At 41.5% G+C, this 26,725-nt stretch overlaps 1 protein-coding gene across 3 annotated transcripts in view; it reads left to right on the top strand.

The window, feature by feature from the left end:
* Positions 1-12,359: 12,359 nt before the first annotated feature.
* MTR (5-methyltetrahydrofolate-homocysteine methyltransferase) overlaps positions 12,360-26,725 on the top strand; it is a 129,657-nt gene continuing 115,291 nt past the window's right edge. For 2 of the 3 annotated variants that reach the window (XM_070364872.1, XM_070364871.1), the window contains exon 1: positions 12,360-12,825. In XM_070364872.1, coding sequence (XP_070220973.1) covers positions 12,792-12,825 — 34 coding nt within the window. In that variant the 5' untranslated portion in view covers positions 12,360-12,791. The remainder of the gene's footprint in view (positions 12,826-26,725) is intronic. The other variant, XM_070364873.1, reaches the window with a different exon arrangement.

Genomic DNA, 26,725 nt, shown 5'->3' with positions numbered 1-26,725 from the left:
TTGGTCATGTATTTAAACATTGGGAATTCTTTTCAACTACTTTCAATAATAATACTTAGAACAAAGAAACAATCCAACCGAAAAATGGGCAGAAGACCTAAGCAGACACTTCAGTGAAGACATACAGATGGCCAACATGAAAAAATATTCAACTTCATTAATTATTAAGAAGTGCAAATCAAAACTACAATGAGATACCATGTTACACTGGTCAGAAAGGCCATCATTTAAAAGCCTACAGATAACAAATACTGGAGAGAGTGTGGAGAAAAGGGAACTCTCTTACACTGTTAGTGGGAATGTCAATTGGTACAGCCACTATGGAAAACAGTATAGAGGTTCCTCAAAAAAAAAAAAAGAGTGGCCATAAGATCCTGCCATCCCACTCCTCAGCATATATCCAGAAAAAACAAATTGGAAAAGACACATGCACCCCAGTGTTCACTGTAGCACTGTTCACAACACTAAGGCATGGAAATAACCTAAATGTCTATCGACAAATGAATAAAGATTAGTCTATATACACAATAGAATGCTGCTGCTGCTAAGTCACTTCAGTCATGTCCGACTCTGTGCAACCCCAGAGATGGCAGCCCACCAGGCTCCCCCGTCCCTGGGATTCTCCAGGCAAGAACACTGAAGTGGGTTGCCATTTCCTTCTCCCAATAGAATGCTACTCAGCCATAAAAAAGAATGAAATAATGCCACTAGAGGCAACACGGATGAACCTGGAGATTATCATCCTAAATGAAGTAAGAGAAAAACAAATACCATATGCCATCATTTATATGTGGAATCTAAAATACGACACAAAGAACTCGCCTATGAAACAAATAGACTCACAGAACAGATTTGTGCTTGCTGTGGAGGAGGGAAGGACTGGGAGTTTGGGATTAGGAGATTCAAGCTATTATATATATGGATAAACAGCAAGGTCTACTGTACAGCACAGTATTCAATATCCTGTGATAAATCATAATGGAAAAGAGTATGAGGAAGAATGTATATACATGTATAACTGAATCACTTTACAGTAGAAATTAACAGAACCCATAAATCATTAAAAAATAATCCTTAGAATGATTTAACTTTAGTTGCTAAATTGTGTCCAACTCTTGTGACCCCATGGACTATAACCCACCAGACTCCTCTGTCCATGGAATTTTTCAGGCAGGCATACTGGAGTGGGTAGCCATTTCCTTCTCCAGGGGATCTTCCCAACCCAGGGATTGAACCCAGACTCTTTACCACTGAGCCACCAGGGAAGCCCTTAGAATGAGTTAGCCAATTAGAAAAACACTTGTGAATAACCAAGGCAGCACAGACTGGTAACAAGAATGCTTTCTGAGACAACCACAATTGTCAAGTTTCACTAGATAAAAGTTGTGGTAATTGTTTACATGATTTCTTTTAGATTTGATGTGTATTATATGAGAAAACACTTAAAACATATTTATCCAAGCATATAAAATATTCCCATTACAATCTTTGACTTACTTCATCTTATAAAATATTCAGTATGTACTATTTCATGTTAGCTAAAATGTATAATTTATGCTAGATACCAGGCCAATTAATTTTTGACAGTTTATATTTTACTCTTTAATTAAATACTTTGAAAAACTTTGATCAGAATGTTTAAGACAATGGAATTATTTCCTGAATTTATACATGATTTTTATATAACTATTCCCAAACACAACTTCAGTACACATAAGCCCTCCTTCTAGCATCCCCACCCTTGTTTCATGAAAAACTTTAAAAAGTGTAGCTACATATTATACTGCACAAATGAGAAAGATTTACGTAATACAAATTTTAATTCTATTAGCACAATAGCATTTTAATCTTGACTTAACTGCCTTCATAAGATTCTGTTCAATATTTATTTCTCAGTGGTTTTTAAATGATTCCTCAAAATAAAGATTTGAGTTTATTTGAATTGAAAATGAAGTCAGATTTTTTTTTTTTTTTACAACAGAAAGTAAGGCTGATTTACTTAATCATTTAGTTTTCCTTGGGTAATTAGGCTACATGGGGGACATTTTCCACTTTTTCAATTATCTGAATCTGAGGCTCCAATGTTTTGATGAAAACAATTAAAACACATGATAATACAAAAACATTTTATTGAAAGAAGAAAGGAATTGGCAAAGCTGTGTTAAAACTAACAACTTCCTCTAACTTTTTCTGAATACAGTGGACTAAATAAGGAGTCTTGAGGAGAAAAGGAACAGGAGTCATTCATAGTTGCTGAGTTCGAGGATTGGCACAGCTACAGCTTAGAAGAAATCTGAGTTTCTGTCGGGAGATCACCCCAGTGATATGGGCTGCTCCCCTCAAAACTGCCATGTGGAAACAGAAACTTGTGTATGTTTTAAGCCACTGTATTTAGAATATCTGTTACAACAGCTTGGCCTTACCCTAAACAATACAGTAATAGTAACCTTGACAGCTTCCTCACCTAGCTGTATAGCTACATTTATGATATTTTAGATATACTAAACATTTTAACTTTTATCTTTTTATTTCTCAGCTTTATATGAGTTTTGATAAAGAGAGAGAAGGACGTTTTGTACCTAATTCGACACATTCATTCACTCATTTTACAACCACTGTATTTTACAGCCACTAATATCCAGAATGCTGCATGGTGTGGCCAAAAAGATTATTTAATACAATAATACTAGCACATATCAAAGTGTCTTAAATTCAATGAAGTATAATAATATAGGAACCATAAAAATTAATGCTAGGCTATATACAGACATGGAAGAGGAGCATATAGTGATTTGGAGAAATCAGAATGAGGTGAAGAGTTTAGACAGCAATTTTTTAAAAAATGGAGGATAGGTGACAAAAGAATGAGAGGAATCTAACAAAGGAATAACAAAATTAAAATCTGCATCAGAAATGGGTTTTATAAAGACAGCAATTATTTTGCAAAAATCAGAAGTGGAGGATGGATATCTAAGTTAAATGTTTTTAAACCCTAACAATTATAATTATTCTAAAGTAACAGAATGGTTGAACAGAAGCAATAATCAAATATATCACTAAATAAGATTTTCTTGAACTGAAAAAAAGGATTTAAGCGTTCAAGCAAAAGAACACACAGTATACTGGGCAAAAATCAATAAAGAAAAACTAACACCTCGACATATTCTGCCATTCAAAAAAGATAATTTTCAAGATAAGAAAAGAATGTAACCAGACAGAAAAAAGACAATAAAATACAAGTCACCTGGACTCAGACTTCTCTCTAACATGAGATACAGGAAGACAACATAGGCAAAATGGAGAAGATTGAAATAGCTGTCCCTCCAACAAAAAAACAACTGAATTGGCAGGAGCTGTCTGAAGCAACTAGTTTGGAAAGCTGGGCTGGCAGAACAGTTGCAGAGCCTGGAGAGAGTCTACTGAAGCAGCTGAATCTCAGGCTGTACCAGGTACCATCTCCCATCCTGCAACCCTGTGGCAGGCAGCTGTGAACAGGGGCAAGCGTTCCTGGTGTAGCTTGCTACAGTCAAGGTGGGTAGCAAGGAGCTTATCTTTCAAAAGTCGAGGTCATGTGTTTTGAGTGCTAATTGCTGCTTTTTATCACTGAGGAGCCAACACAGAAGTCAAGCATTGTTTCAACCTACATGGGCTGAAGTGGATTTCCAGCAAGGAGGGGATTCAAAGATGGGATCTATTTTTCACTTTATGGGAACCAGACATTTAAGGAAATCTTTGTAAGGCCAAAGACAACTGCAGAGATGATGGAAGAGATCAGTCAGTGATCTTACCTAACATACGATACAAGTGCTGCAAAGTTAGTTTGGAAAATTCACGTGGCTCTAGCCCTCAACCAGCAAAAACTAGCAATCCCTGAAGAGTGGGAGAATTAGACTTCCAGAATTACTACATTATACTCAGAAGGTCTAGTTCTCAACAATAACAAAAAAAATGTAAAACAGACCATAAACCAGAAAATATGACCCATTCATCGGAAATAAAAAATTTGAGGGACTTTCCTGGTGGTTCAGTGGTTCAGACTCCTTGCTTCCAATGCAGGGGGTGTGGGTTCAACCCCTGGTTGGGGAACTAAGATCCCACATGGCACATGGCATGGCCAAATAAATGAATAGAGTCTTAGAAAAGATGACATTTAAAAAGAGAAAAGCCATCCAGATTAGAAAGAAAGTGAAATTATCTCTGTTCTACAGATGATATGATGTTATATGTAGAAAATTCTAACAAACCTACAAAAATTTGTCAGAGCCAAAAGAATTCAGCAAGGAGATTTAACATCAACACCTCAAAATCAGCTGTATTTCTACACACTTGCAATTAACAGTCTGAAAAGGAACCGATGAAACAGTTCCATTTACAATAGCATTAAAAAGTAATATCATTTTCCTTCCTTCCCACTTGTCTTACTCCATCTGGGCTGCTCTAACAAAATACCGCAGGCATCTATAGGTAGGGTATTAACAACAGATTTATATTTCTCATAGTTCTGGAGACTGAGAAGTTCAAGATCATGGTGTTAGCGTGGTTAGATGAGAACCCAAACTTCCCTGTATATCCTCACATAGCAGAGGGGACAAGGGAGCTTTACTGGGCCTCTCTTACAAGGTCCCTAACTCCCTCTGAAGGTTCCACCTTCATGACCTAGCCACATCCCAAAGCCCCTACTACCAATGAGCATTAGGATTTCAACATATGAATTTGGAGGGGACACAAACATTCAGCCCCTAGCACCATTATTTTTTCTTACATTGTAGTCCAAATCTATCTCTTTACATGAATTTCTTGGGTTTTCATATTTTGAATGAACTTCTTTCTTTCTTCTAGTTACTAGCTTTCCCCTTGTATTTCTGTTATCCCATTTATTATGATCCACTTTATCTTATTCACTCATAATTTGTCTTGCAGGATCTTTGGGGAGCAAATCCTATTCTGAACATCTTTATGTTCCCCAAAGCATCTGACATGGTGCCTATCCACTTTGGGTACTTAACTGGCATTTATTTGATAGAATTTTCTAAAGCTCTGCTGTAAATATTAATTATACATTTTGATAATCTGAACAGTGACATGGGTTTCAGTTTCTTTGAAATTCATTTAGTTCCTAATTTTTAAAAAAATCCAAGATTGAACACACTGCAGAACTAACCTTGCACTGCACATTAATGGTTTTTGACAAATTGAATAATTGGTGATTAAATATTTACTTGAAGAAAAAATACATTATTTAATTTTAATGTTTTCAGGCTACAGTTCATTTCTGTGACGTCCAAATTGATGGTTTTAATAAGGTTTATATTAAGGTTCTTAATACCAACTGTCTGGCCAAGTGTGAAAACCACCTCAAATACTATTAGAAGTACATGATCCTTATACATGGGTATCCTTAATCACATACCAGGTATAGTACTTTTACACTTTAAAGGGGAATACCAACATGGTTGTCTGTCACCAGAGAAAGACTAGCTTTCTAGAAAGACTGAGGCAATACTTGAATGACTTTGAAAACTAATGTTGTCCAGTCATTATAGCAGAAGATACGCAATCTCCATTACAGACACCAGCTGCACCTTCATCTCAGGAACAGGGTTAAAGGTCTCAGCAGCCAGGTGAGCCTTCCTGAGTTCCTTGGTCTACGCCTCCATTCCTAACCAGTACTCAGTCCCACCCTCCCAGAGTTGCTGAGAGGCGAGTGTTTCTTTACCAAGATTAATAACTTTAATCAAGTTGCAGTCAGCTTGACCTAGGGATTATTTTGCTTTATTTAATGTTAACACTAGTGAAATTATCTTGTGTGAGTGCTAAGTTGCTCCAGTTACATCCCACTCTTTGTGACTCTATGGACTGTAGCCCGCCATGCTCCTCTGCAAATGGGATTCTCCAGGCAAGAATACTGGAGTGGGTTGCTATGCCCTCCACCAGGGAATCTTCCCCACCCAGGGATCAAACCCCACTGTCTCTTTTGTCTCCTGCATTGGCAGGTGGGTTCTTTACCAGTGGCACCACCTGGGAGATTTATCTTACCATTGGCAAATAAAGGAATCATATTTCCAGTTTCAGAGAATGATTATAGCTTTCAAATTACATCCTGCTTAAGACAAAACAAAACAAACAAACAAAAAAACCCCTCTTTCTGCCAGTAAAAAGTCTGCTATGGAAGCTGTGCTAGCAGTGTTCATCAGATAATGTCCAAAACACAGTGGCTGCAATATTCCTCCAGTAATTTACCCTTGTGAACACTATTTAGTCACATGCCACCTTGTGCCAGGTATTAAATGTTACTGTGGCTATATAACAAGACCAAGACAGAAAAAGTCTGTCCTAAAATAAGACTTTATTATTATTATTTTTAATACACTTATTTACTGCCTATCATCTGCATATGTGCTCTGGTTAGTCGCTCAGTCATGTCTGACTCTTTGCGACCTCATGGACTGTAGCCCGCCAGGCTCCTCTGTCCATGGGGATTCTCCAGGCAAGAATACTGGAGTGGGTTCCCATGCCTTCCTCCAGGGGATCTTCCCAACGCAGGGATCGAACCCTGGTCTCCTGCATTGGCAGCTGGATTCTTTACCACTAAGCCACCAGGAAAGCCCCAACCCTTTATTCATTTATTTATCTTTGGCTGCACGGGGTCTTTTGGCGGTGAGGTCTTTCTCTAGTTGCCGGTATGTGGGCTTTTCATTACAGTGGCTTCTCTAGTTGCAGAGTACAGGCTTCAGGTACACAGGCTTCACAAGTCACGTCACACGGGCCCTAAGCACATGGGTTTCAGTAGTTGTGGAGCACCTGCTTAGTTGCTCCGAGGTTATGTGAGATCTTTCTGAACCAGGGATCGAACCCATGTCCCCCGCATTAGCAGGTGTATTTTTAATCAAGGGACCACTGGGGAAGTCCCCATGAACCTGTAAACATTAAAGTTTTCAGTTCAGTCAGTTCAGTTCAGTCGCTCAGTCATGTCTGACTCTTTGTGACCCCATGAATCGCAGTACGCCAGGCCTCCCTGTCCATCACCAACTCCTGGAGTTCACTCAAATTCATGTCCATCGAGTCAGTGATGCCATCCAGCCATCTCATCCTCTGTTGTTCCCTTCTCCTCCTGCCCCCAATCCCTCCCAGAATCAGAGTCTTTTCCAATGAGTCAACTCTTCGCATGAGGTGGCCAAAGTACTGGAGTTTCAGCTTTAGCATCATTCCTTCCAAAGAACACCCAGAGCTGATCTCCTTCAGAATGGACTGGTTGGATCTCCTTGCAGTCCAAGGGACTCTCAAGAGTCTTCTCCAACACCACAGTTCAAAACCATCAATTCTTCGGTGCTCAGCTTTCTTCACAGTCCAACTCTCACATCCATACATGACCACAGGAAAAACCATAGCCTTGACTAGACGGACCTTTGTTGGCAAAGTAATGTCTCTGCTTTTGAATATGCTATCTAGGTTGGTCATAACTTTCCTTCCAAGGAGTAAGTGTCTTTTAATTTCATGGCTGATTTTGGAGCCCCAAAAAACAAAGTCTGACACTGTTTCCACTGTTTCCCCATCTATTTCCCATGAAGTGATGGGACCAGATGCCATGATCTTCGTTTTCTGAATGTTGAGCTTTAAGCCAACTTTTTCACTCTCCACTTTCACCTTCATCAAGAGGCTTTTGAGTTCCTCTTCACTTTCTGCCATAAGGGTGGTGTCATCTGCATATCTGAGGTTACAGATATTTCTCGCGGCAATCTTGATTCCAGCTTGTGCTTCTTCCAGCCCTGTGTTTCTCAAGATGTACTCTGCATAGAAGTTAAATAAGCAGGGTGACAATATACAGCCTTGACATACTCCTTTTCCTATTTGGAACCAGTCTGTTGTTCCATGTCCAGTTCTAACTGTTGCTTCCTGACCTGCATGTAAGTTTCTTAAGAGGCAGGTGAGGTGGTCTGGTATTCCCATCTCTTTCAGAATTTTCCACAGTTGATTGTGATCCACACAGTCAAAGGCTTTGGCATAGTCAATAAAGCAGAAATAGATGTGTTTCTGGAACTGTCTTGCTTTTTCAATGATCCAGCGGGTGTTGGCCAGAGAAGGCAATGGCAACCCACTCCAGTACTCTTGCCTGGAAAATTCCATGAATGGAGGAGCCTGGTGGGCTACAGTCCATGGGGTCGCCAAGAGTTGGATACGACTGAGCAACTGACTTCACTTTCACTTTTCACTTTCATGCATTGGAGAAGGAAATGGAAACCCACTCCAGTGTTTTTGCCTGGAGAATCCCAGGGATGGCGGAGCCTGGTGGGCTGCCGTCTATGGGGTCGCACAGAGTCGGACACAAGTCGGACACACAGAAGCGACTTAGTAGCAGCAGCAGCAGCAGCAGCAGATGTTGGCAATTTGATCTCTGGTTCCTCTTCCTTTTCTAAAACCAGCTTGAACATCTGGAAGTTCACGGTTCAAATATTGCTGAAGCCTGGCTTGGAGAATTTTGAGTATTACTGTACTAGCGTGTGAGTTGAGTGCAATTGTGTGGTAGTTTGAGCATTCTTTGGCATTGTCTTCTTTGGGATTGGAATGAAAACTGACCTTTTCCAGTCCTGTGGCCACTGCTGAGTTGTCCAAATTTGCTGGCATATTGAGTGCAGCACTTGCACAGCATCATCTTTCAGGATTTGAAATAGCTCAACTGGACTTCCATCATCTCCACTAGCTTTGTTCGTAGTGATGCTTTCTAAGGCCCACTTGACTTCACATTCTAGGATGTGTGGCTCTAGGTGAGTGATCACACCATTGTGATTATCTCGGTTGTGAAGATCTTTTTTGTACAGTTCTTCTGTGTATTCTTGCCACCTCTTCTTAATATCTACTGCTTCTGTTAGGTCCATACCATTTCTGCCCTTTATTGTGCCCATCTTTGCATGAAATGTTCCCTTGGTATCTCTAATTTTCTTGAAGAGATCTCTAGTCTTTCCCATTCTGTTGTTTTCCTCTATTTCTTTGCAGTGGTCGCTGAGGAAGGCTTTCTTATCTCTTCTTGCTATTCTTTGGAACTCTGCATTCAGATGTTTATATCTTTCCTTTTCTCCTTTGCTTTTCACTTCTCTTCTTTTCACAGCTATTGTAGGGCCTCCTCAGACAGCCATTTTGCTTTTTTGCATTTCTTTTCCATGGGATGGTCTTGATCCCTGTCTCCTGTACAATGTCACGAACCTCATTCCATAGTTCATCAGGCACTCTATCAGATCTAGGCCCTTAAATCTATTTCTCACTTCCACTGTATAATTATACAGGATTTGATTTAGGTCGTACCTGAATGGTCTAGTGGTTTTCCCTACTTTCTTCAATTTCAGTCTGAATTTGGCAATAAGGAGTTCATGATCTGAGTCACAGTCAGCTCCTGGTTTTGTTTTTGCTGACTGTATAGAGCTTCTCCATCTTTGGCTGCAAAGAATATAATCAATCTGATTTTGATGTTGACCATCTGGTGATGTCCATGTGTAGGGTCTTCTCTTGTGTTGTTGGAAGAGGGTGTTTGTTATGACCAGTGCGTTCTCATGGTAAAACTCTATTAGCCTTTGCCCTGCTTCATTCCGTATTCCAAGGCCAAATTTGCCTGTTACTCCAGTTGTTTCTCGACTTCCTACTTTTTAATTCCAGTCCCCTATAATGAAAAGGACATCTTTTTTGGGTGTTAGTTCTACAAGGTCTTGTAGGTCTTCATAGAACCGTTCAACTTCAGCTTCTTCAGCGTTACTGGTTGGGGCATAGACTTGGATTACTGTGTGGTTTGCCTTGGAAATGAACAGATATCATTCTGTTGTTTTTGAGATTTCATCCAAGTACTGCAGTTCATACTCTTTTGTTGACCATAATGGCTACTCCATTTCTTCTGAGGGATTCCTGCCCGCAGTAGTACATATAATGGTCATTGAGTTAAATTCACCCATTCCAGTGAACCCATTTAGTCCACTGATTCCTAGAATGTAGATGTTCACTCTTGCCATCTCTTGTTTGACCACGTCCAATTTGCCTTGATTCATGGACCTGACATTCCAGGTTCCTATGCAGTATTGCTCTTTACAGCATCAGACTTTGCTTCTATCACCAGTCATATCCACAGCTGGGTATTGTTTTTGCTTTGGCTCCATCCCTTCATTCTTTCTGGAGTTATTTCTCCACTGATATCCAGTAGCATATTGGGCACCTACTGACCTGGGGAGTTCCTCTTTCAGTATCCTATCATTTTGCCTTTTCATACGGTTCATGGGGTTCTCAAGGCAAGAAAAGTGAAGTGGTTTGCCATTCCCTTCTCCAGTGGACCACATTCTGTCAGACCTCTCCACCATGACCCGCCTGTCTTGGGTGGCCCCACATGGCATGGCTTAGTTTCATTGCGTTAGACAAGGCTGTGGTCCATGTAATTAGATTGACTAGTTTTCTGTGATTATGGTTTCTGTGTGTCTGCTCTCTGATGCCTTCTCGCAACACCTACCGTCTTACTTGGGTTTCTCTTACCTTGGACGTGGGGTATCTCTTTACAGGTACTCCAGCAAAGCACAGCCGCTGCTCTGCTTTGATCTTAAGATTAAAGTTTTATCTGGCCCCAAACGCCAAGTAAGAATATTTCCCATTGAAAATATAGAATATTTAAGATTCCAGGTTTCATGAATGACAACATTTATTTAATGTTAACAGTGAGGTGACATTTTATAAACTCACTTTATTCTGTAAATTAAGGCCAGGGAATCTGAGTAACAATGGAAATTGCAAGCAATTTGGTGTGTCCATTGTTCTGGAAAGGGGGCTCTTTCATCAGCTGTTCAAATAAAGTATTAGGGCTTAGTGATAAACAGGGGGAATGTTGAAACCAGTTTTCCCAGGTTTGAAGCCCAGCTTTATCACCTCTTAGAAATGTGACCTTGGGCAGTTTAACTTCTCTCTGTTTTTTGTTGTTTTTTTTTTTGCCTTTTTCTTCTAGGTTAGTTAAGTAAAGCAGTGGGGGTGGAGAAGAAACAAAAAAATCTGCAACTGGTTGTGATCAATGAATTGTAAACAGCATTGCACTCTTGCCCTCTGATCAGCCAACCTCTCTTTACTTTGGTTTTCTCATCAGTAAACAAGGATGATGACAGACACTAGCTTACAGAGATCTTTCTCCAGGGTACTAATCTTGCTTTATAAAGATATACTTGATTATCATTTGTCCTACCCTCTAAGCCAAGGGTCCCCAAACTCTGGACCAAGGATCAGTATCCCCTGTCAGACCAGCAATGTCATTAGATTAGAAATAATGTGTACAATAAATGTAATAAGCTTGAACCACCCTGAAACTATCCCCTGCCAGCTGGGCCATTGAAAAATTGTCTTCCACAAAACTGGTTGTTGTTGTTCAGTCGCCAAGTCATGTCCAACTCTTTGCGGCCCCATGGACTGCAGCACGCCAGGCTCCCCTGTCCTTCACCATCTCCTGGAGTTTGCTCAGACTCATGTCTACTGAGTTGATGATATCATCCAACCATCTCATTTTACACAGCTGTCCTTTATTTTCAAATTCTCTCAAGTGCTGTTTCTTCCCATTAGTTTCTCTCTACAAAAATGGCCTTAACTTGGCACATACTTTCTCTTTAGAACTCAGCTTCTCCTTTGAAATCTTCCCCCAACACCCTTGGGGTTCTGAGTTTCTTTGGTACACTACATGTGATTTTTTTTTTTTTCTGTTAAATTATTATTCTTAGTCAGATTGTGAGTTCTTCCTCTTAAGAGAAAGGTGGGGATGTGATGTAGCTTGTCTGTCTTTGCATTCCGAGCGTGTAGTCTAAAGTCTGACACATAGTGTGTGCTTAATAAATGTTTATTGTCAAAAAGTGACAATTAACATGCATGTATGTACTTCAGAGTTTCCCAGCACGTTCACACGATCCTACTACTAATCCCTACAACAACCTTGTAAAATAGTAATTATCACCACCCTATCATTTCCTTTCTTATCAAGTGTAGAGTGGAGCCTGAGATTATGTTGCCCAAAGCCAGTTAACAGTAAAGCGTGACTAGTACCTGCTCTTCCAGACTTCAAGTACCAGCCTCTTGACATCATATTAATACATTTTGAAGTCAGCGCCAACTTCGTACCAGGATTTAAATTTGGGGAGACTACTGGTGGCCACACTTTCAGACGCTGGACTGAGACGCGCAAAACCTCAGAGGGTCACCTGGGATCCTGAACTACATCTCCCAGAAATCCCGGGGGGGGGGGGGGGGCGACAAAGCCTCATGTGAGTGGTTGAATCGGTCAGCCAATAGAGTCGCTACGGGCTCCTATAGACCAATCGCGGGCCCGAAGGGGCGGGACCTCCCACTGCGAGCCCGGATTGCGCGCAGAATAACAGTTTTCGGAGTTACCCAAACCCACGGGGGACTGCGAGCCGTGGCCCCGCGCCTCGGTCGCCACGTCGTCCTCCTCTTCGGGTCAGGCCCGCGTCCTCCTGTCGACTCGGCCTCCGGTCGCGCTGGTTTAGCCGCCAGGCCTTTGCCGAGGACAGGCCAGGTGACCGAGAAGAAAGCACGTGTCTGAGCAGCGGTCTGGGCCGGGCGCCTCCTGTCAGCGCCGCGCGGCGCTCTGGCCCTGACGGAAGCCCCGCTGTCGGGTCTGGTTGCGGGGAGGCCCCTCAGTGTCCTTGGAACCCCGACCTTCTGTGAACTACTGGCCCGGCGCTGGCTGGCGTGGCTCTGGGCCGTCACGTGTGGAGGGTGCGTCTTTTCTGCCGCGTCCCCCGGCCGGAGGAGGAGAAAGAAGACTCCGGAGCATGGCCCCCACGCTCCAGGACCTGACGCCATCTGGTAACGCAGCGACCCGCTCTCCGCGCTTCGGTGCTTTAATACCTCCTAATCTCTAGGGTGATTCAGTTACCACCCGGAGACACCTTGTTAGCTTTCCCTGGGGGCGGGCGGCGCCTCTGAACGTGCGAACCCTGAGGTCCCGTGTTTTCTCGCTGCCTGCGTTCCTTCTCTCCCCGACCCACCCGGCTTCCTCTCAAGGTAGACAAACCATCAAATCCATAAAGCACGCCCCGACACGTGCCCCCGAAACATATTCTGAGCGCCAGGGTAACTAAACTTTTCAATTTGATGTACCGTATTCCGTCCGGGCCTTATAGAAGTTTTGCATGATTGAACGTTCTTATTCAATATGTTTATTGAGCATCTAAGCCAAAGAAGGTTCAGGTGCTGAGAAATAAGGAAGCCCAGAAAGCTATTTAAAACTGCATTGAACTTTTATTTTCCACTTCGAGGTAACAACAGTAGTTCTGTCAACTCTAGTGTGTGTAAAATCACTATGTTAGAATAGATTAGTGGGTACTCAGTAGGTTGGGATAAGGGATAATAATTCCAGGTGATTTTGATGTTGGTGACTCTCACATTAACAATGAGGAAAAAGAAAACTAACACAATAATTAAGTATATCAATATTTTCAGTTTTAAAATGAGCTCTAGGTCTTTAATGCCCTCCCTGATTGTAATTTGTGAACAAATACACCTATTAAAACTTGTGAGGTATGAAGTAGCAAGTGAAGAAACAAGAGAATCAGTAACAAGGACATAACAGTAGATGTGACAGATAAGGATCTTCAGCTCAGGAATTCCATAACTGAAATTTTTCAGAGGTAAGCTAGTGACCCTTTGATTCTAAGGTCCTGATAAATGGGACCATTAGAATTATTCATGAAACAGGTGGATATGTGACTAAGAAACATTTTATCACTGTTGCTGTAAAGTGAGACCTATATCTCCCACAGGGATATCATTTATTTATTTGAACAGTATTTTTTACTGATGACTTCTGACCTTCCTTTTCCCATGTAATTTAAAAAAATGAAGTATGTGATTTCTTTTTTATCTGAATGTATCTGGAGCAAAAACCCCTGAAGATTTAGAATAGTTTAAATAGTGATCTTTTTACAGCAGATGAAAGGAAAATTGTTAAGTGTTTGAATCTAGCTCTGGAGAAGGAAATGGCAACCCACTCTAGTGTTCTTGCCTGGAGAATCCCAGGGACGGAGGAGCCTAGTGGGCTGCTGTCTATGTGGTCGCACAGAGTCGGACATGACTGAAGCGACGCAGCAGCAGCAGCAGCAGCAGCAGCAGCAGGAGTTACATGTTTCTAATCCTTCCCGGTCTCATTAAAATCAAAGGAGAAATAGTATGCTATTTCAGAAGTGGAATATTGCACAAGCAAAGACATGTCTACAAAATGTAGCACGTTGGTGCAAACTAGAAGTTAGAGATTCAGAAATGAAGTGTCTTGCAAGGGACTTATGAGGAGAAGGGGACGACAGAAGATGAGGTGGCTGGATGGCATCACCGACTCGATGGACATGAGTTTGGGTGAACTCCGGGAGTTGGTGTTCCGGTCCCTCCCGGACAGGGAGGCCTGGCGTGCTGCGATTCATGGGGTCGCAAAGAGTCGGACATGACTGAGCGACTGAACTGAACTGAAGATAGTCTTTAATATAGTCAAGTCAGGAAAGTGCTGAGAAGTGTTGGGATCATTTGTTTATAATGCAAAATTCTTTTCCTTGCTCTGTGTTTTCCCCAGTTAGTGCAGTGGATGTGGGAGTCCTAAGTAAATCAGAGCTACATGGGATCATTCTGTCTATAGAGTAACTGTGTTCTTGACAGTAATTTATTACTTAAAATCATGTGTATTTGGGGTTTATTGGTTTATGCCATCATCTTGTCTTTAGGATGGTTCTTGTTTTAAAGAACCATTATTTAGGATGGTTCTTAAGGGTGATACTGACTTACCCATCTCAACATCTAATTGGTCCTTTAACCAGTTAATACCATGTTTGTTTACTCTTTGGAGCATTTACTATGAATCATGGTATCATTACTGGGAAATAAAACATTAATGGGTAGAAAAAAAATCACCCAAATAAAGTATATTGACTAGGTCCTTTCAAGCTGGGAAAAACATTGTGATCTCTTAGGCTTACTGGACAAGGACATTCCTTGTGTCTTTCTCTTTTAGACTGTGTTATTTATATATATCATCCCAGGTGGTACCTGCAATGCAGGAGATGCAGGAGACTCAGGTTCTATCCCTGGGTCGGGAAGATCCCTTGGAGAAGGGCATGGCAACCTACTCCAGTATTCTTGCCTGCGGAATCCTATGGACAGAGGAGCCTGGCAGGCTACAGTCCATAGAGTCGCAAAGAGTTGAACAGGACTAGAGCCGGAGAAGGCAATGGCACCCCACTCCAGTACTCTTGCCTGGAAAATCCCATGGACAGAGGAGCCTGGTAGGCTGCAGTCCATGAGGTTGCCAAGAGTCGGACATGACTGAGCGACTTCACTTTCACTTTTCACTTTCATGCATTGGAAAAGGAAATGGCAACCCACTCTGGTACTCTTGCCTGGAAAATCCCATGGACAGAGGAGCGTGGTAGGCTACAGTCCATGGGGTCGCAAAGAGTCAGACACGACTGAGTGACTTCACTAGTTAGCCGTTTCTGACTTCCTCACTCAATCAATAGAGCAATACAGTGGTAAATCTGGCTACCACTCAGTAGTATTCCACACACGAGCATCCTGCACATTTGACTTTGCCATTTCCCAGGGTTGTCTCCAATTTGCGACTTCTCTAATATCCTCTGATATGTTCTCTATGCATCAGTGGAGCCTTTGTTTGGGAAATACACTCAGGAGTGAGACTGTTGAGTTTTCCACATGCTTAATTTTATTGACTCCTGCTAGGTTGCTCTCCAGAATGACTGTATCTGTCTACATTCCAAAAAGCAAGGGTTCTGATTTTCTTTGGTATTATCCAATCTTCTAATTACTGCCCATCCATTGCATATATATTGGTTTTGTCTTGTTTTAATTCATGTCGCTCTGATGGCTTATAGTTGGAGCATCTCTTCATATATTGTTGAGTATTCAGTTTTTCCCTCCCTTGATTTGCCTATTCACATCTTTTGCCCATTTTTCTGTTTAATTTCTTATTGATTTGTAGGAGCTCCTGGTATGTTATAGATTTTAGTCTCTTTCAGGTTTTTTTTTTTTTTCCCCTTCCTTTGGCTGTGCTGTGTGGTTTGCAGGATCTTAATTCCCTGACCAGGGATCTAACCCTGGGCCCCAGCAGTGAAAGCGCAGAGTCCTAACCACTGGACCGCCAGGGAAGTCCCAGTACCTTTCAGTTTGACATTGCAGAATCTTCCTTCAGTTGATAATCTGTTTATTACTTTTGTCAGTGGTGACTTTCATTTGACAGAAATCCTTTGTTTTTATGTAATCAAATTTACTTAAAAAAAAAATTATAGGTTGAGCTATTTAAGTCTTTAGATGTCTTGCCATGTGCTAAGTGAGAAGATATTCTATATCTTACTTTCCTTATTTTATAATATCTTGTAGTATATAATAATATTTGATAGGTCAAGTAATCTCTTTCTACTTTTTTAAAGTTAAGTTAGTTCTTTTTGGGCTTTTAGTCTTGCACATAAATTACAGAGTTAAGTTGGTCAAGCTTCTTATTTAAAAAATTACATGTTTTGTTTAGAGTTTTTTAAAAAACCTTTTGTCTCTTATATATATGATAACTCTTAACAAGCTATCAGGATTTGTGTGGGGATGGGGTTGTTTTATGGTAAATGGTGAACTATCTTAAAGATTGAAAACAATTTATATTTCTGATTTGAAAAGTGAATACATTAGAGGCCTCTTGGGAAAATGCTTAGCCCTTTTTTGAAAATAGGCCAAGTAGGGGCACACTCCGCTGTCAGATTTGCAGTGAGTAGAGAAAGGCCAAACCAGCTCTGATGAAGGAGACCAGGGTGCACGGAGGGAGGGCATTTCTTTTGTTGTTATGTTAACTTTGCTTTCTTATTTCTATCTCCTTAAACTCTTGTGTACTTGGTCAGTGGAGGAGAAAGAAGTACAAAGACATGTAAATCATATGGTATTTACTGATCATTTTGGTTGATGGTGATGGTTTTAGTTGCTAAGTCCTGTCTGATTCTTGCGACCCCACGGACTGTAGCCCATCAGGATCCTCTGTCCATGGGATTTTTCAGGCAAGCATACTGGAGTGGGCTGCCATTTTCTTCTGCAGGGGATCTTCCTGACCCAGGGATTGAACCCGGTCTCCTGCATTGCAGGTGGATTCTTGACCGACTGATCTACCTTCCTGATAAACTACTGGCCATTTTACTGATGCCAAAAGACATATTTCTTTGTAGAAAAAACTGGGATTTTTTTTTTCCTCAAAGGTTTGAATACTTATTTTTTAAGACTTTTTTTCAATGTGGACCATTTTTGTTTTTGTAATTTATTTTTTAATTTGAGAAGATTGTTTTACAATGTTGTGTTGATTTCTGCCATACAACAAGAATCAGCCATCAGTTCAGTTCAATAAAGTCACTCAGTCGTGTCCAACTCTTCGTGACTCCATGAATCGCAGCATACCAGGCCTCCCTGTCCATCACCAACTCCCGGGGATCACTCAGACTCTCGTCCATCGAGTCAGTGATGCCATCCAGCCATCTCATGCTTTGTCGTCCCCTTCTCCTCCTGCCCCCAATCCCTCCCAGCATGAGTCTTTTCCAATGAGTCAACTCTTCACATGAGGTGGCCAAAGTACTGGAGTTTCAGCTTCAGCATCATTCCTTCCAAAGAAATCCCAGGGCTGATCTCCTTCAGAATGGACTGGTTGGATCTCCTTGCAGTCCAAGGGACTCTCAAGAGTCTTCTCCAACACCACAGTTCAAAAGCATCAATTCTTCAGCGCTCAGCCTTCTTCACAGTCCAACTCTCACATCCATACATGATCACAGGAAAAACCATAGCCTTGACTAGATGGACCTTTGTTAGCAAAGTAATGTCTCTACTTTTTAATATGCTATCTAGGTTGGTCATAACTTTCCTTCCAAGGAGTAAGCGTCTTTTAATTTCATGGCTGCAGTCACCATCTGCAGTGATTTTGGAGCCCAGAAAAATGAAGTCTGACACTGTTTCCACTGTTTCCCCATCTATTTCCCATGAAGTGATGGGACCGGATGCCATGATCTTTGTTTTCTGAATGTTGAGCTTTAAGCCAGCTTTTTCACTCTCCACTTTCACCTTCATCAAGAGGCTTTTGAGTTCCTCTTCACTTTCTGCCATAAGGGTGGTGTCATCTGCATATCTGAGGTTATTGATATTTCTCCTGGCAATCTTGATTCCAGCTTGTGCTTCTTCCAGTCCAGCGTTTCTCATGATGTACTCTGCATAGAAGTTAAATAAGCAAGATGACAATATACAGCCTTGACGTACTCCTTTTCCTATTTGGAACCAGTCTGTTGTTCCATGTCCAATTCTAACTGTTGCTTCCTGACCTGCATATAGGTTTCTCAAGAGGGAGGTCCGGTGGTCTGGTATTCCCATCTCTTTCAGAATTTTCCACAGTTTATTGTGATCCACACAGTCAAAGGCTTTGGCATAGTCAATAAAGCAGAAATAGATGTTTTTCTGGAACTCTTGCTTTTTCCATGATCCAGCGGATGTTGGCAATTTGATCTCTGGTTCCTCTGCCTTTTCTAAAACCAGCTTGAACATCAGGAAGTTCAGGGTTCACGTATTGCTGAAGCCTGGCTTGGAGAATTTTGAGCATTACTTTGCTAGTATGTGCTGCTGCTGCTAAGTCACTTCAGTCGTGTCCAACTCTGTGTGACCCCATAGACGGCAGCCCACCAGGCTCCCCTGTCCCTGGGATTCTCAAGGCATGAACACTGGAGTGGGTTGCCATTTCCTTCTCCAATGCATAAGAGTGAAAAGTGAAAGTGAAGTCGCTCAGTCGTGTCCGACTCTCAGCGACCCCATGGACTGTAGCCCACCAGGCTCCTCCATCCATGGGATTTTCCAGGCAAGAGTCCTGGAGTGGGATGCCATTGCCTTCTCCGTGCTAGTATGTGAGATGAGTGCAATTGTGCTGTAGTTTGAGCATTCTTTGGCATTGCCTTTCTTTGTGATTGGAATGAAGGCTGACGTTTTCCAGTCCTGTGGCTACTGCTGAGTTTTCCAAATTTGCTGGCGTATTGAGTGCAGCACTTTCACAGCATCATCTTTCAGGATTTGAAATAGCTCAACTGGAATTCCATCACCTCCACTAGCTTTGTTCGTAGTGATGATTTGTAAGGCCCACTTGACTTCACATTCCAGGATGTCTGGCTCTAGGTCAGTGATCACATCATCATGATTATCTGGGTCATGAAGATCTTTTTTGTACAGTTCTTCTGTGTATTCTTGCCACCTCTTCTTAATATCTTCTGCTTCTGTTAGGTCCATACCATTTCTATTCTTTATTGAGCCCATCTTTGCATGAAATGTCCCCTTGGTATCTCTAATTTTCTTGAAGAGAGAATCAGCCATAATTATATGTATATCCTCTCCCTCTTAAAGCCCCCCTCCTGCCCCCTCCCCCACCCCTCTAAGTCATCACAGAGCGCCAGGCTGGGCTCCTTGTGTTATAAAGCAACTTCTGTTTTATACTTTATTGTTGTTCAGTCACCAAGTTGTGTCCAACTCTTTGCAACCCTGTGGACTGTAGCACGCCCGGCCTCCCTGTCCCTCACCATCTCCCGCAATTTGCACAAGTTTATGTCCATTGAATTGGTGATACTGTATATATGTTGATGCTGCTTTCTCCATCCATTTGCTCTCTCCTTTTCCCACTGAGTCCACAAGTCCATTCTCTGTACCTGCATCTCCATTCTTTCCCTGCAGATAGGTTCATCAATCCTATTTTTCTAGAGTCCATATATAAGTGTTAAAAATGATATTTGTTTTTCTCTTTCTGACTTAACTTTACTCTGTTTTAATAGGTTCTAGCTTCATCCACCTCACTAGAACTGACTCAAATTCATTCTTTTTTATGGCTGAGAAATATCCCATTGTTATTTATGTACCACATCTTTATTCATCTGTGGATGGACACCTAGACTGATTCCATGTCCTGGCTATTGTAAATAGTGCAGCAATGAACACTGGGGTACATGTGTCTCTTAGAATTGTGGTTTTTCTCAGGGTCTACGCACAGTAGTGGGATTGCTGGATCATATGGTAGTTTTATTCCTAGTTTTAAAAGGAATCTCCATACTGTTCTCCATAGTGCCTGCTTCAATTTACATTCCTACCAACAGTGGAGGAGGGTTCCCTTTTCTCTACATCCTCTGTAATTTTTATTGTTTGTAGATTTTTTTTGATGACGGCCATTCTGACTGGTGTAAGGCGATACCTCATTGTAGTTTTGATTTAGATTTTTCTAATAACTAATGATATTGGGCATCTTTTCATGTGTTTATTGGCCACCTGTATGTCTTCTTTGGAGAAATGCCTGTTCAGGTCTTTTGCTCATTTTTTGACTGGGCTGTTTGTTTTTCTGATATTATATTGAGCTGTATGAGCTGTTTATATATTTGGGAGATTAATCCTTGTCAGTTGTTTCATTTGCAGTTATTTTCTCCCATTCTCACTGTTGTCTTTTCATCTTGTTTATGGTTTCCTTTGCTGTGCAAAAGCCTTTAAGTTTAATTAGGCCCCATTTGTTTATTTTTATTTTTATTTTTATTACTCTCGGAGGTGAGTCAAAGAGGATCTTGCTGTGATTTATGTCCAAGAGTATACTGCGTATGTTTTTCTCAAAGAGGTTTACAGTTTCTGGGCTTACATTTATTTAAGTCTTTAATCCATTTTGAGTTTATTTTTGTGCATGGTGTTATGAAATGTGCTAGTTTTATTCTTTTACATGTAGCAGTCCAGTTTTCTCAGCACCACTTATTGAAGAGGCTGTCTTTTCTCCATTGTATATTCTTTTATTCTTCCTCCTTTGTCAAAGACAAGGTACCATAGGTGCATGGGTTTACCTCTGGGCTTTTATCTGATTCTGTTGGTCTATATTTGGTGTCTTGTGCCAGGACCATACTGTCTTGATGACTGTAGCTTTGTGGTATAGTGTGAAGTCAGGAAGGTTGATTCTTCCGTCTCTCTTTTTCTTTCTCAAGATTGCTTTGGCTATTTGAGGTCTTTTGTGTTTCCATACACATTGTGAAATTGCTCTAGCTCTGTGAAAAATACCATTGATAGTTGATAGAGATTTCAGTGAATCTGTAGATTGTTTTGGTGGTATGATTATTTTCATAAAATTGATTCTTCCAATCCAAGAACATAGTATCTCTCTCCATCTCTCTTGTGTCATCTTTGATTTCTTTCATTAGTGTCTTATAGTTTTCTGCATACAGGTCTTTTGTCTCTTTAGATAGGTTTATTCCTAGGTATTTTATTCTTTTTGTTGCATTTGTGAATGGGATTGTTCCCTTAGTTTGAGATTTTCCATTGTTAGTAAATAACAATGCAGGGATTTTTGTATATTAAGTTTAGATCCTGTGACTTCACTATTTTCACTGATTAATTCTAGTAATGTTCTGGTGGCATCTTTAGGATTTTCTATGTATAATATTCCAAATCCTGAAAGATGATGCTGTGCAAGTGCTGCACTCAATATGCCAGCAAATTTGGAAAACTCAGCAGTGGCCACAGGACTGGAAAAGGTCAGTTTTCATTCCAATCCCAAAGAAAGGCAATGCCAAAGAATGCTCAAACGACCGCACAATTGCACTCATCTCACACGCTAATAAAGTAATGCTCAAAATTCTCCAAGCCAGGCTTCAGTAATACGTGAACCATGAACTTCCTGATGTTCAAGCTGGTTTTAGAAAAGGCAGAGGAACCAGAGATCAAATTGCCAACATCCGCTGGATCATGGAAAAAAGCAAAAGAGTTCCAGAAAAACATCTATTTCTGCTTTATTGACTATGCCAAAGCCTTTGACTGTGTGGGTCACAATAAACTGTGGAAAATTCTGAAAGAGATGGGAATACCAGACCACCTGACCTGCCTCTTGAGAAATCTGTATGCAGGTCAGGAAGCAACAGTTAGAACTGGACATGGAACAACAGACTGGTTCCAAATAGGAAAAGGAGTATGTCAAGGCTGTATATTGTCATCCTGCTTATTTAACTTCTATGCAGAGTACATCATGAGAAACGCTGGACTGGAAGAAGCACAAGCTGGAATCAAGATTGCCGCGAGAAATATCAATAACCTCAGATATGCAGATGACACCACCCTTATGGCAGAAAGTGAAGAGGAACTCAAAAGCCTCTTGATGAAGGTGAAAGTGGAGAGTGAAAAAGTTGGCTTAAAGCTCAACATTCAGAAAACGAAGATCATGGCATCCGGTCCCATCACTTCATGGGAAATAGATGGGGAAACAGTGGAAACAGTGTCAGACTTCATTTTTCTGGGCTCCAAAATCACTGCAGATGGTGACTGCAGCCATGAAATTAAAAGACGCTTACTCCTTGGAAGGAAAGTTATGACCAACCTAGATAGCATATTGAAAAGCAGAGACATTACTTTGCCAACAAAGGTCCGTCTAGTCAAGGCTATGGTTTTTCCAGTGCTCGTGTATGGATGTGAGAGTTGGACTGTGAAGAAGGCTGAGTGCTGAAGAATTGATGGTTTTGAACTGTGGTGTTGGAGAAGACTCTTGAGAGTCCCTTGGACTGCAAGGAGATCCAACCAGTCCATTCTGAAGGAGATCAGCCCTGGGATTTCTTTGGAAGGAATGATGCTAAAGCTGAAACTCCAGTACTTTGGCCGCCTCATGTGAAGAGTTGACTCATTGGAAAAGACTCTGATGCTGGGAGGGATTGGGGGCATGAGGGGAAGGGGACGACAGGATGAGACGGCTGGATGGCATCACTGACTCGATGGACATGAGTCTGAGTGATCTCCGGGAGTTGGTGATGGACAGGGAGGCCTGGCGTGCTGCGATTCATGGGGTCGCAAAGAGTCGGACACGACTGAGCGACTGATCTGATCTGATCTGATGTATAATATTATGTCATCTGCAAACAGTGAGGGTTTTACCTCTTATTTTTCTTCTGGATTCCTTTTATTTCTTTTTATTCTCTGCCATGGCTCTGTTTTCCAAAACTATGTTGAATAATAGTGGCAAGAGTGGGCACTTTTTTTGATGTGGACCATTATTAAAGTCTTTATTGAATTTGTTACAGTATTGTTTCTATTTTATGTTTTGTTTTCTTGGCTCTGAGGCACATGGGATCTTAGCTCCCCAGTTCAGTTCAGTTCAGTTCAGTCTCAGTCGTGTCCAGCTCTTTGTGACCCCATGAGTCGCAGCACGCCAGGCCTCCCTGTCCATCACCAACTCCTGAAGTTCACTCAGACTCACGTCCATCGAGTCAGTGTTGCCATCCAGCCATCTCATCCTGTCGTCCCCTTCTCCTCCTGCCCCCAATCCCTCCCAGCGTCAGAGTCTTTTCCAGTGAGTCAACTCTTCGCATGAGGTGGCCAAAGTACTGGAGTTTCAGCTTTAGCATCATTCCTTCCAAAGAAATCCCAGGGCTGATCTCTTTCAGAATGGACTGGTTGGATCTCCTTGCAGTCCAAGGGACTCTCAAGAGTCTTCTGCAACACTACAGTTCAAAAGCATCAATTCTTCAGCACTCAGCCTTCTTTACAGTCCAACTCTCACATCCATACACGAGCACTGGAAAAACCATAGCCTTGACTAGACGGACCTTTGTTGGCAAAGTAATGTCTCTGCTTTTCAATATGCTATCTAGGTTGGTCATAACTTTCCTTCCAAGGAGTAAGCGTCTTTTAATTTCATGGCTGCAGTCACCATCTGCAGTGATTTTGGAGCCCAGAAAAATGAAGTCTGACACTGTTTCCACTGTTTCCCCATCTATTTCCCATGAAGTGATGGGACCGGATGCCATGATCTTCGTTTTCTGAATGTTGAGCTTTAAGCCAACTTTTTCACTCTCCACTTTCACCTTCATCAAGAGGCTTTTGAGTTCCTCTTCACTTTCTGCCATAAGAGTGGTGTCATCTGCATATCTGAGGTTATTGATATTTCTCGCGGCAATCTTGATTCCAGCTTGTGCTTCTTCCAGTCCAGCGTTTCTCATGATGTACTCTGCATAGAAGTTAAATAAGCCAGGTGACAATATACAGCCTTGACATACTCCTTTTCCTATTTGGAACCAGTCTGTTGTTCCATGTCCAGTTCTAACTGTTGCTTCCTGACCTGCATACAGATTTCTCAAGAGGCAGGTCAGGTGGTCTGGTATTCCCATCTCTTTCAGAATTTTCCACAGTTTATTGTGACCCACACAGTCAAAGGCTTTGGCATAGTCAATAAAGCAGAAATAGATGTTTTTCTGGAACTCTTTTGCCTTTTCCATGATCCAGCAGATGTTGGCAGTTTGATCTCTGGTTCCTCTGCCTTTTCTAAAACCAGCTTGAACATCAGGAAGTTCACGGTTCACGTATTACTGAAGCCTGGCTTGGAGAATTTTGAGCATTACTTTATTAGCGTGTGAGATGAGTGCAATTGTGCGGTCGTTTGAGCATTCTTTGGCATTGCCTTTCTTTGGGATTGGAATGAAAACTGACCTTTTCCAGTCCTGTGGCCACTGCTGAGTTTTCCAAATTTGCTGGCATATTGAGTACAGCACTTTCACAGCATCATCTTTCAGGATTTGGAATAGCTCAACTGGAATTCCATCACCTCCACTAGCTCCCCAACCAGGGGTCAAACCTGTGCCTCCTTTGTTAGAAGGCGAAGTCTTAACCATAGAACTACCAGGGAAGTCCCTTGAATACCTTGGATAGCCAACAGGGACTATTGTATAGCAGATGGAACTCTGCTCAGTGTTATGTTCCAGGGGAGGGAGGTTTGGGGGAGAATGCTAACATGTATATGTATGGGGGAGTCCCTTTGCTGTTCTCCTGAAACTACCACAACATTGTTAATTGGCTATACACCATTACAAAATAAAATGTTTAAAGTTTGGGGAAAAACCTTTGATTGCATGCAGGCACGCATGAGCTACTCCCTCCTCCAGCGCCCCTTCACCACGCCCAGACACCGTGTTCCTACCCACTGGGTGATTCATCACACATGCCCTCATTTTAGGAAGAGTTGCAGCTACATTCTTTGAAAAAGAAAGGAATTCAATTGAGCATATAGGTTAAAGTTTTTAATCTTTCTTTTTATTCCCCATCTGAAAGGATCTCCATGTAGATATTTTTGCTGATTATTGTGTTTGCTGTGCCACATTCAAGTTCATCTCTAAATCTGTAAACATGCTATTCCTGCCTCCTGCCCCAGCTTTAACAGAACTGAGAGCTTCAGGCTTCTGTGATCCTTTTTCTTAACCCACTGGACTTGTAGAGTATAGAAAGCAAGCTTTAGAGTTTCAATCCTAGCTCTACTTTTTATTAGCTATGCAATAATAATGACATAATAGGAGTTGCTAACATTTATGGGGTGATTATGCCAAGGTTATATGTCTCATGACTTTTATGATATGAGAGTTCCAGTCGTTAGCATCTGGAATATGCCTTCAAATGCATCATCTCGTTCTGTTGTCACATGTCCTGTGATAAGGCAAAACACAGCCTGTCCAAAACCCCATAGCTACTTTTGAGAGCTGGGACTAAAACCCAGATTTCTTGGCTTTTTTCATCCTATCCCCATTAGCTTAATCATATCAAATTCTGAGTGTTTCTTAGCTGAAGGACAGCCACATCATGGGGTGTCTAAATTAATGCCACCCCTGAATTGCCTTTGTTGACATTAATTGGAAATGACCAAACCACTGCCCGGTTGCCTACCAGTCTTTCTGTTATATATGTCTCAGTAAGCCCTGCCTTTTCTTCACACTTTCAGGAAGTGATTTTTTTTCCTTTGGTGCTTGAAGTACTACTGCTCGGATTTTTGGATCTTAACTTTGTTCCTTTTTCAGTTTTCTTACCCCTATTAGCTCAATAAACAAAATTAGCCAGTTTTTGAAAGGAATAGTAAACCCTGAAATAAACATAATGCCCTTTGAGAAAGAAACCAGATACCCACCAATTTACAGGTTGCTAGCACAACCTTTCTGAAGCCTATTAAGGAATCATTCAGTCACAATAGCTCTATAGCCACCATCCATCCCCTGTTTCTTTATAGAATACCTAAGACTCTGGACAGTAAGGTCTGGGTTTTACATTTGCACCACTGCCAGTTTACAAATATTCATACATTACTGGTTTGGGGTTTAAATACCTTCTCTTGTCATCTTTCCTCACTGTTTTGCTGTGTCGGTTTAGGAAATACTTACTGAACACTTAACTGCTGGATACTGTCCTTGGTATTGCTAGGGATACAGATGAGTTGGCCTAATCCCAGTCTTCCTCCAAGAGGCTCAAAGAGCTTAGAGCCAGCTGCATTTTACTCCAGCTTTTCTCCCCTCTCAGGGAGCACAGAAGTACATGTTGACTAGAGCAGTGGGTGTCATTGTAGTTTGTTTTGAATAACTTGTAGTAAGTTTGGTAGGCAGTAGGGAATTGTTGAAGGTTGGAAGCATTGGAAGCATTGTTGAAGCATTGGAAGCAACTGGTTTAAACATGCTTTTTAGGAAGATGAATCTGGTGCATAGGATGGATTGGAACATAGGGTGACCAGGTATAGTCACCCCGGTGGTTGAGATGACAGTTTGTATGACACTTGATTTTTTTTTTTTTTTAAACAAAGCATCTTTGTATCTGATTTCCTTTAACCCATAAGACAATTCCGTGAAGTTGGAGTGAGCAGGCATTGTCTTTCTTAGTTTTCATGGATGCAAACTGAAGC

The sequence above is a fragment of the Bos mutus genome, chromosome 28 (genome assembly GCF_027580195.1).
Source record: "Bos mutus isolate GX-2022 chromosome 28, NWIPB_WYAK_1.1, whole genome shotgun sequence".
Classification (NCBI taxonomy): Eukaryota; Metazoa; Chordata; class Mammalia; order Artiodactyla; family Bovidae; genus Bos; species Bos mutus.
Note: the sequence above shows the minus strand (reverse complement) of the source record. Positions and strands in the feature narration are given on the sequence as shown.